This window comes from Cynara cardunculus (assembly GCF_001531365.2).
Source record: "Cynara cardunculus var. scolymus isolate 2C chromosome LG 13, CcrdV1, whole genome shotgun sequence".
In the NCBI taxonomy this organism is placed as follows: domain Eukaryota; kingdom Viridiplantae; phylum Streptophyta; class Magnoliopsida; order Asterales; family Asteraceae; genus Cynara; species Cynara cardunculus.
Genome location: NC_037540.1, coordinates 4,411,681 through 4,423,566, shown reverse-complemented (window position 1 = coordinate 4,423,566; position 11,886 = coordinate 4,411,681). Strand labels below are relative to the sequence as shown.

The 11,886-nt window shown below is 33.2% G+C and overlaps 1 protein-coding gene across 1 annotated transcript; it reads right to left on the bottom strand.

Moving 5' to 3' along the window:
* Nucleotides 1–6,125: 6,125 nt before the first annotated feature.
* On the bottom strand, nt 6,126–9,120 carry LOC112525716 (auxin efflux carrier component 7-like). The gene is made up of 6 exons (XM_025135954.1): nt 7,713–9,120; nt 7,355–7,640; nt 7,117–7,202; nt 6,809–6,966; nt 6,499–6,575; nt 6,126–6,361 (listed from the first exon to the last, which is right to left on the bottom strand). The coding sequence occupies exons 1-6, from the start codon at nt 8,965–8,967 to the stop codon at nt 6,295–6,297; spliced, it is 1,929 nt and encodes a 642-aa protein (XP_024991722.1). The 5' UTR covers nt 8,968–9,120; the 3' UTR covers nt 6,126–6,294.
* Nucleotides 9,121–11,886: the final 2,766 nt, after the last annotated feature.

The following is an 11,886-nucleotide window of genomic DNA, read 5'->3' as shown; positions in this document are numbered from 1 at the left end:
TGCACACACATGTTAATTTTGAGGTGTGTTATGATGCCATGCACTATTTGACTCTTGATTTTTTTAAAGTTTGGCTCTATTTTTAACCTTCACCTTATTATAAACTCTTATATAACATTGTATACATATATTTGTTCGGACATAATCATTTAATAACTTTAAATTTTATAAGACCTGTGAAAACTTCTACCTTAAGGTTTTGTTTTACATAAAAAAATTTCATCTAAACATAGTACTTTATGTATTGATTAATATATATTTGTTTTACAATATGTTTGTTTCATATGTAATCGGTTGACTATGCAAAACTTTTTACATGTAATTTTTGTTTCACAAACATGCAAAAATGTTCACATTATAAACTGAGTAATGTGAATATATATATATATGTTAATCATTACATTAAATTCTAAGTGTAGATGAAAAAAATCATATGAAATAACACATGATGTACTGGTTGTCAAAGATCTCACGATTTACAAAGTTCTCAAAAAAAGGTCCACTCTATCTGGTTCAAACAAGAATAATGATCAAATAAGAAAGCATGAGAACAACTGAATCACATGTGATTTTACTTTAAAATCACATGTGATTCGTGTGACCATTGTTGCAACCTGAGGTTGCGAGCCAAGTCGCCCGCATTCCCTTACATTGACTGTGTTCCGTAATCATATGCGATTTTAGTGCAAAATCACATTGATTTAGTCGTTCTTTGTTTTCTTATATTGACTATGTTCTCGTTTGAACCTCCCTCCCTCCTCCATTTTCTCTCTCTCTAGACCTAAAGAAAACCACACAAAAAAAAAACAATTTAGTAACATATCAATATGGGTGTTAAATTAAATAGAATAAAATGATCCATTTTTGGTGTAATTCGTTTAATCCAATATATCAATACATGATTTTTAAAATTATTTAAATTGTTCGATGTCATATGACTATGTACATGAAATACCCAGTTGTCGTTTCAATCCAGATATTGAAAAATGATGTAGCCTTGTTATAACTCCTAAGACTTAAAATCACATCTCACGTCGTCTAGAACTTTACAAGATACCTCAAATATTCAACTTTCAAAAGAAAAGAAAAAAACATTTACCAACCATATAATAAAAATACAACAACTATATCAAATCATCGTGTAGTTCCTTTTAACTTGCACGTGTTTCGATGATTGAGGGTCTAAGTAGGTTAATAGTAGACTAATAAATAACAATATATCATAGTATGATAACTTTTACGGAATCTTCTAGATCGATTTACAACTCGAACTTTGTCATCATATAACCAAGACTCATGCTTACAAACAACATTAGGAACATTGCAATGGGTATATGTCAAATTCTTGTGTCTAAATGGTAATGGGAATCATATGTATAGTTGTGACTTTAGGGCACACAACAACATAACAAATACAAAACACCCGAATCTAAAGTAAGATTTGCATCAAATTCCTAAAATTTCTAGATTTCACAAGAAAACAACACAATAAAAAACATAAAAATGAAGATAATAAAAAGAATTAAACAAGGGTTTTTGTTTGTTTTAGGTTTGTTTTGATTCCATTTCTCGAATAATTTATTGAAGAGTGAGAAGTAAAAGATAAGAACTCAATATTGGTAATTTTTTTTTCAAAGATAACAAATATTATTTAAAAAAAAATAAAAACCCACAAAGTGGATACAAATTCCACCTACACTTTCTGCAAGATGCACAGAGAACCCTCCAAAAGAACACCGACGTCTACCCCAAATAAGGGCAACACAAAAACAACAACACACGAAAAGAGAGACCAAAACTGAATATGATACAAAAAATCAAGAGAACCACCGAAAAATCAAACGATCTAGGACAACAGCGCTTCCGCATTAAGAACGACCTTTTAAGATGGATCTCGAGTTGCAATATCAATCTGATCAAGAAAAGATGAAACCTTTTGAACGATGAGCTAACTATTGGAAGGATAAAAAGCTGGAAATTGAAAGAAATGTGATCGTTATTACTAACTTTTCTTATTTTGTGTTTTTTTGATCGTTTCTAGGATGATACGTTCAATTAATGCAATTATAACATGAATGATATTCTTGTTATTAGAAAGTGATATTTTTTGTATTAAAAATGATATTTTTGTTGTTTTAATTCATTTAAGATTCAAATGAATGATAATAAGATTGATGAAGCCTAAGTCCAACTTAGGGCCTGTTTGTTTTTCTAAAAAAAACCACTTAATTGCCTCTTATGTCTGAATCGGTCAGACAATGAGGCATTAAGTGCGTTTATTTTTTTTAAAAATTAAGTACTTAAAAACTCTCAAAAGGTCTGAATTATTTAGAGGGATCCTAAAGTCTGAAAACCTCTTATTCCTTGCGTCGCCTACCAGAGTCTGAAACCCTCTTACCGTCGCCTACCAGACATCTCTCTCAATCGATCTCTCTTGAAATCGCCTTGCGTCGCCTACCDTCTTCTTCTCGATCTCTCGATTAGTTCTATCCATCTCGATCTCTYGATTAGGTATCCATCTCGATTTCWRKWKYWRCTGRTTCATCTCGATTTCTGTKWYKGCTGGTTCATCTCGATCTCTCGATTAGGTATCCATCTCGATTTCTGTTTTTGCTGGTTCATCTCGATTTTGTTCATCTATTGATTTCTGAATTTGTTTCTCCTTGCACTGCAAATCACTGATTTTGTTTCATCTATTGATTTATGATTCTGTTTTTGATTATGAATGCTTCTTTGCTGTTTTGGTTGAATGAGATTGTTTTGGTTGGATGAGATAATCTCATCTCAATAATGAAATTTCACTCATTAGTTCATCACTCTAACCAAATTAAGAAGTAAACTACATAATCATGTTGATACCAAAATAGAACATTAAGCTCAAGTTCATGTTCATTGTTCAAGAGTTACAATACAAAAGTCCATGTATTAAATGTATCCCTCCTGTGTATATTCGACTTCTGGTGTGTGTCATTAGATTCGACCTCGGTCCAAATTTTGGTGTGAATTGAGGCTGGAAATGGTTCCTCCCTAGTTGTTTTATCAGCAAAAACCGAATAAAACCTTATTGATTCAGATTTCAGATTTCAGACGTAAAAACAAACAATCTGACTGATTCAAATATCAGATTTCAGACGTAAAAACAAACAGTCTGACTGATTCAGATTTCAGACGTAAAAACAAACAGTTTGACTGATTCAGATTTCAGACTTCAGCACCACCTCTTAAAATTCAGAAGTGAATTCAGATTTCAGACTTCAGCACCACCTCTTAAAATTCAGAAGTGAATTCAGACTTCAGACTTAAGCACCTCTTAAAAAACAAACGCCACCTTAGTGATTAGAGATTGGGGTATGTGATTATAAGACTTATCAAATCACATAAAAACCAAAGCAAAAACTTTCGAACGATTCGATTCGAACAAAACCTATATGCATTTTCTTCGCATGTACAATATTTGTTTCGTATCCCTTCATATGCATGTACTCGTCGGTTGTTCTCGAAGTGAGACATCATTGTTGATTTGATTTTGGTTCCATGACATATACATGGAGAGTTGTCGTTAAGTGTTTATGTTAATACAATTTCCACCATTACATGTTTTCGCAAATGGTACCATGTGGTCGTGTTAATTCGGAACGTTTGTTACAATGAAGCTCCATAATATTTCTATACATAAGATTTGAATTGTTATTTCCATACTATCATCGTAGTTAAGATCCTACAGTTTCACTCTGTTACCCTCTAATCTACTTTCTACATGTCTCTCTTTTCTACTCTAACTTCAATCGAAAATTTTAATACAAATAGCACAAGTCTTTCACTTTACAGTATCGTTGGTCACGTGAAACACTGATATAACATTTCATTTAACACAAAATGAGTTGGATACGTTAAACAGGTAGAAAATAATCAAAAGTCAATTAAGATACATACAATATTCAAATGTCTATAACAATCAAAATGACAAATTCTTTTCTATTCAATTCAGCTAAACGTTACCAGACCATGTCAATATTTTATAACAAAAAAACAATATAGTTAGAAGATTAAATATGAATATATGTTTAAACCTAACCTAGCCCAACCCAATCCAACCCGTTTGGATTAAAATGAAATTGTCCCAACTTGAATGTCTTTTTCGTTTACAACCCATTTTGTGTTTTGTTTCCCTTGTGGTTTGAAACAAACACTAGTGGGAATAAGACTTGTATGTCTCACATTTAATGAACATAAAGGCAGGTTGTGGATGGGTGTTTGGTACACAAGTCAAATTAATATAATATTTTTATTATAAAAAGTATTTAATTTATTTCGAAAAAGAAAAGGTAGAAACAAACCCAAGTGGCACACGTTTTATTTACCAAATTTTTTTAAATATGATATCTTTGTTTAATATGTAAATGATGGAAGTGTATGGGAATCAAATTCTTTTCATAAAAAGAAAGTTACATGTTTTTATACAAAATATTGAAAACAACATCGTATTAGATATTTTGTGTTTGTGGACAACATAAATTATACGATGAACGGTTTTGGAAATTAATTTTGTTTCTTGATGAAGAAAATTGAGTGTAAATTATGTAATTCTTGGGTGTTTTTTAAATCATGATTTTGATATCAATATGAAAACGGTCATGGAGCATAACAATTAATGTAGTTATTCCTGTAACATTTACCAAATATATATATATATATATATATATATATGAATACGGTGATGATATGATAGATTAATATTTACCAAATAAAATGTTGGATTACTAACTCAATTTGTATAATTATTAATACTGGATCTTAATAACTAAAATAAATATCAAAATTCTTTGAAATGGTGACTATGTTGAAAGTATGTTTTGCTTGATTGTTCAGTAATTATATTATATAATATAGGAAATTGTCTTAAAACCAAGGTTTTAAATGACTTGAGTTTGTGATTTGGCAATGAAATCAAGTCTCAAGAATTAGAAGTCATGACGAGGCCGTTATGTTTTTCAAGTCAGGACTTATGACATAAATATGTATATCATATATACAGACGTGTTTTTTTTACTATAATCAATTAGTAAATGATATTAAACAATTCAAATTAGGTTGGATGTAAAAAAAACTAAAAAGTAAGAGAACATAAATATCATGTTACCGCATATTGGGTTATGGCAGGTCATAGACTTAACTTGACATGAGACACAAATATATAAACCATGACGAACCTTCCACCTTTCATGTAATCCTTTTTATAAAATGTATGAAAAACCCATTTAACGAGAAATAAATAATAATATGGTTAAAAGGGTAGTAGAAGACAAATAGAAAGTTATAAGTGTAATATGTTATGTCATGATTGAATAATGGCATGCCTTGAAACAACTTTTGGTTGATTTTGTGCATGTTATTATGATGCAAAGATGCCTTTCTTATGAGTTATAATAATTGATTTGAGTGGTTCATATAAAGAAGGGACCAAATGTTTGAATCCCACCACCACCCCTTTTTCCCTACTTTTCAAAACACCCTTTTTATATATTTCGAATCAAATCTTTACCAATTTAAATTTTACTTAATTACAACAATATTACCTTCTTTAAAGGTTTTTCTTTAATTGACCATTTCTTATATTTAAATTGGTTTACTAATCATTTTCTCTCCCGAATTTATCCAAATGTCACTACTTACACAATATTCAGGTCCACGATATTAACTAAAAGACAAAAAAAAAATCAAATTCAACCAGTTTACCTTTACAAGAAGCTGGATATTTTTCACATGTAGTGATATTTGGGTAAATCCGAAAGAAAAAAAATCAGTAGACCAACTTGAGAGTGGAAAATGGTTATTTGAATCAAATTTTTTTTTTAATTTCCTATTAAAAAGACGACAATCTACACAAAAATCAAATGTCTACCGGTATTCAACCATTTCAGGTCGTGCTGGTTTTATTTTATCACAAAATAAATGAAAAACAAAACAAAATATAAAAAGCTTTACACGATATTTAATTAGAAGCCTTAAATAATTACACCAAAAGAGATGCACATATGACACAAAACCTTGCCAACTTCTTTACTAATCTGTCTTTTTTGGCCCCAGGAAGAGAATAATAATAATAATAATAATAATTAAAAAAAAAAAAAAAAGATTAAATTTGGATCTCCTCCTGTTTGTCTCCCTCCCTCATTCCTTGAACATCATCATCTACCCTATTAAAAGAGATTTTGGGAGAAGCATCATCCATTTGCCTTTCAAAAATTCCATTCAAGTCTCCATCAATTCTAACCTTCAAATTCATCTTCAATCTCACAACCCCATAATGATGTAGTACACTAGCGTTATCGGTAACGCAATCAACATCCCGAAAATAACCCTGAAAAAACATATAATTATATAATAAATCTTCATGTCAACAATAATACCAAGTGGGTGTTTGATTAAAAGTATTAAACAACCCCTAATATTTACGGAATGTTTTTCCTTAACACCGTTAATTTAAATGATACGTACGCAGTACTGAGAATTGCAGGATGAACGTTGTATTCTTTTGCAAAGACAAAAGGGACAATCCCTTGGGGAAGTGCAGCCTGTGAACCAAAGAAATGAATAAAATATGTTACCTATTAAATTAATGGTGTATAAAGTCTTTAAAAAAAGGTTCATTTCATACCATGTTATTTAAAAATAAATAAAACATATGATAAAAGTTAGTTATAAAGCATCAAATTAATTAATACTACATAACAATAACAATAACAATAACAATAAAATAAAAAAAACAATGCAGGTAAAGGGTTGGTAAAAGAGATTATTTTATTACCTGTACGATAGCGACATGGAGGAGGGTTCCACGAAGGCCAACGGCGATGGAAGCCGCTGCCATAACCGCTGGTCCCGTCAAAAACCTCACTGCCATAGCGAACGAAGCTACGGAATTCCCACAAGCTATTATCTTTGGTTGTAGTGCCATAAACAAACCTTAAAAATACAAAATTTGATCGGTTAACGTTCGGTCACATATCTTATACCCAAACAAAAAAGAACACATATACGACAATTTTATATTGCTTTTATAAACTATAATAATCAATAAATAAAAATTGTATATTTACTTAAAATAAATGTTACCTAAGCTAAACATGGCCATTCCAAGACCCGCATCGGAGAGTATCGAGATGGACTTCTCAATTATTTTGGGCATTGCCAAATCCCACCTGTAATAAATAATTAATTAATTAAATTTAATTATTCTCATGAAAATCTTATCCTATTCTTATTCTGGAAAATACAAAAACCCGTTAAAATTTTATTTATTTATTAAAATAAAATATATTTAAATTTAATTTTGAGTGACATGTTGGATTACCTGAACGACACGAGAGACCAGATTAGACCAATGAGACTGGAGTACGTGTTCGGGTTCCTGATCAGTTTCCGCCAAACCATGATCAATATTAATCGGGTCATCACACTCGCCGGCGGCATCTGTTTTCCGGTATTTCCGTCAAGAACCGGCATCTCCTTAGGACCGACCTCCGCCGTGGAGCTCGATCCCAGTTTGTTTAGACCAGCAGAACCCTCTTTATCTCTTTCATCATCTCCATCTCTGCCACCACCGAAACTGAAGTCATCCCGCCGGAATTCTCCCGCCCCTGCACCATTAACGCCGTAAATTATAGGGTTTTCGGAACAGAATGATTAATAAACGGTGGATTTTAGTTTACCCTTCGTTTCGGCGTATTGGTGGTGATCGGAGGAGACTACCATCCGGATTTCCTTGGCGTCGTCGTGATCCAGTCGACCTGACTGTTCCGTTGTAGCTCCGAAATCATTACCGCCGAACACGTGGAGCCCACCGCCTTCGGAAACCGGCGACGCACTGGAACTCCAGATGAACATGTGAAGCTCTTTGTCGTCATTCTTACCCTTGTTTTGTGAACCATTTGGTTGTGGCGGCGTATGTGGTGGTTGTAGGGCTTTTGCAGTTTTCGTTACGGTGGATGTAATTTCCGGGTTCGGCGCCGGGTAAGATGAGGGCTGAGCCGCCGCTGGGTAAGATCCAAACCTCGGAGAATTTAAAGGTCCAGGAGCTGTACTCTCCTCAAAATTCGACGGTCTGGGCGTCGGACCTCTTGATGACTGAACGGAATACATATCCGCCGGCCCAAAATTCGATAACCGGCCACCGGGGAAACCCATCATAGAGTAAAAATCAGAGTGGTTGAAGTTAGAGCCTCTGGGTGTTGGGTTTCTCGAGGAGCTTAAACTGTAGATTTCCGCCCCTGTCAGATTCGACGGCCGTGGAGTCATTGCAGGGAGGGAACCAAGCCCGAGTGATCTTCTCGATGCGTTTGATTTCCTCACGGTCACATGGAGTTTTCCGTCGTTTCCGATCTCCGCGTCGGTTTCAAGGAAATCATGGCCATCCAACGAAACGACGTCAGACTCGACCTTGAAGGAGACAATGGAGGCAGCGGTTTCTGGAAACTGTTCCATTATGAGCATCTTGGCGCCACGATACTCAAACAAGAAAAGAAGCAGAGTGTACCATATGATGCACTGCAACACCACCACCTGAACCATCAGAGATCCGGAATATTCACCGTACATGGCAATCAGCAGCGGAATCCCCATTACGAGCGTGTTAGGGAGAGTGGATAGCGAGAAGATGGTTATCATCCATTCCAGACTCCCGTTCTTGGTGAAATTAGCCCATAGACTAAGCACCACCAACATGATAATTTTCTGGAGGGTGTCGGCGGCGATGAACCTGAAATTCATGGCGTAAGGATTGTTCATGGAGATGAAGTGAAAGGAGAGTAAAGGGACGGCGAAAATGGCAACGAAACGATTGATGCCGGAGCACTGGTCAGGGGTGAATATCTTCCACCACCTAACACTGCCGTAAGCGAGTATCATGGCGACGTACAAGGGCACCATCGCCGACATAACGGTGTAGAAATCATGGCCGGTGATCATTGTTACAGAGATCTAGTGAAATTGAGATGCTGGTAGATGAAATAAAAGTGAAAACCGTTATCTTTCTGACAGATTTTGTTACTGGCAGTGTGGGCGTTTTACGGCTGATTGAACCCAACACAGAAACAAGTACTGGAGAGAGAGAGAGAGTTAAAGAAAAAAAGACGCCATTGATGGTTAGAGAAATTAGAATAGGTGGAGGGGACGGGGGGGAGTTTATATATAGGGATAGGGAGGGAATTACTCCTTTTTTTTAAATATATTTATTATTAATTAAATCACCATTCAAAATACATAATAAATACATTTCATTATTTTAAGTATGTTTATCTCCTCTTTTTATTATTTTCCTTCTAAGTAATCTTCTCTAACATTAATAAGTAAATATTATTCATTTCCAATTTTCATCACGTGGTTATTATAAAAATTGTATAACGATAATTTATTGGACTTTTGTAAAAAAAAAAAAAAACATAAAAATCATTGAAATTAATATAAACATTTATACATAACGGTTATCTATATGACGTTATAGCTTTTAACCTACGTGAATGTGAATTCAAATCTTTGATAAGTAAATCAAATTTACGTATTTAATATATTAATTTAGCAATGTATATGGGTGTAATTAGCATCCCCATTCAATATATTAATAATAACAAATATTTTTTTCGAACATAATATTTTGAGGTCAACTATGGTCTCTTTCTTTGTTTGACGGGTTCATATTTTGGAGCTCATATTGTTTTGGGGTAATTGTGGGTTTCCACTTCCCGGGCAAACTTACACGCACTGGTTAATCCTCTGATAACCCCGACTGCCCTGAAGTTATCGCATGTGAACCTCCAAGGCTATGAGGGAATTAGGGATTGTGCGGTTGTAGCTTAGTGGACTGTATAGCGTATATGGCTTATTCGCTCTGCCATAAATAATCGTTCGGGAGTGGCTTATTCAGTCAACCCATGACTTACTGGCACAACTAGGAACCTATACTTCTCATACTCACCCATTTTATTTTCATTAATTCCCCAACAACCCTTCATTCTCTCGTCTTCAACCTCTGAGTCCATTCTTTCCATCTTCAACCCAGGAGACGATCTGATTCCATCTTCAACGCATTCCCTCCATCTCCATTATTTCCTCTTCAACCCAGGAGACTATTAGATGCAGATAAAGTCTCGGTGTTTAACCTGCACATGCTTCGATCCAGTTTGGATGAATCGAAGGAGTGGCTTTTGGTTTTTTGGATGCAGATTAGGTCTTGACATGGCTTTTGGTTTATTCTACCATGGTGAGTTTAATCATGGAAATGGTGACATGAGAAGGAGAAGGAAGCATTCTTAAAGATTGAGGATTGATAAGTGGAGGACTTTGGAATTTTTTTGGTTTGTTCTTCCCGTGATTTCTTCTTAAATCTTTTAGATTTCTAAACAGTGGTTTATGATTTCTAGATGGTTTTTTGGCTTTTCCATGTCCTGATTAGATGTGTTTTTGATACTTAGCTATGGTTTATGATTGTTAGATTGAGAGTAAAATGGTCATTTTTGATATTAAGACTGCTTATTCAACACAACAACCGAACAACAACTTATTTGTTATCATACAGACAACTTTATCTACATGACTTAATAGAAAACAAATCGAACAACCCCTTAATAGTGTTTAAATTCAAACCAAGGATAGATGATATTAGAGCTCATAATGATGCCCTCTTTTATTATTGTTGAGTCCTAATTGGTTCATGCTAAAATGTTTCGGTGTATAACGTTTTGCTTCATTTTGAACATCCAAATTCAGTTACTTCGTGTAAAATCAACATACTTTAGACGTTATTAAAACGGTTAGACTTTATTTAATGTTTATATAAACACAACTATTTACCAAAAACATTTACCAATTTTAGTCGTTACTTAAATCTTGATGGTAACACTATTTACCACAACATTTATTCCACAAAATCGAAGAGAAAAAAAATTGATTTTTCAAAATTTCAAAGACATTTTAGTGTTTTAATATTCATGTACGTTTTTTAAAATTATGGATGTCTGGACTAACTTGTGTACACATCGAATAATCTCGTGATGCCCGGGAACTAACAGTCGAGCAAAACTCTAGTAATACGAAACAAACTCAATATCTAACCAGTTTTATTACTGATAATGGTTTCTCAACATTCATGTTAATTTATTTTATTCTTGATTTTCGTTATCTTTATTATGAATTGATTTTAAAAAAATATAGTAATATTTCAAAAAGCGTTATTTTAATTAATTATAGGATTTATGAAACGAGAGACGTCCCGAGGTTAATTAATTATGTTAATTAATAGAAGATATGTTGATTAAAGAAGTAAAATTGAAGAAAACACAAAAGGAAAATTTAGATAAGAAAAGTATATGTAACGTCGTTGTCAAGTAACCTAATAATGGTGTTTAGTTGTTTATGTATGTGATTGATTAATGAAGAGATGTTAAGAGTTGGTACTTCCCTTCCCTTCCCTTCCCATGCATAAATTATAAGTAACAACTTCAAATATAAACCATATTCTAAGTTCTAACCACTCGTTCCATCACAAAATTAATTTATATTTATTATATTTTTATTTTTGAAAAAACATCAAACTAATCTTTTTTGATATAAAGATTCTCTACAAATTATCTGTTTCTTAAACATATCAAGAAATATCCAGAAATCTGTAAATAAATTCTCCTTTTTTGTTGAGATTTGGCCCATGAGGTGTCAATTTGTGTAATTCTAGACTATCTATACTATATTGTAAAAAATTTGATAAAAACTCTTAAAAACCAATTTTATGTATGAATATTGTTTATTGATACATGTTACTTAAAATTCAAGACTACAAATATATTATACATAAATATAACTTATTAATATTTCATTTTTTTTTAATTTGTATAG

Bases quoted from the DNA above. Each gene is read 5' to 3' on its own strand.
- LOC112525716 (XM_025135954.1), bottom strand. From the start codon at position 8,967: ATGATCACCGGCCATGATTTCTACACCGTTATGTCGGCGATGGTGCCC. The intron at 7,203-7,354 runs GTAATCCAACAT...TATTTATTACAG, and splicing joins TGGTCTCTCGTGTCGTTCAG to GTGGGATTTGGCAATGCCCA. The intron at 6,967-7,116 runs GTAACATTTATT...TGTATTTTTAAG, and splicing joins AATGGCCATGTTTAGCTTAG to GTTTGTTTATGGCACTACAA.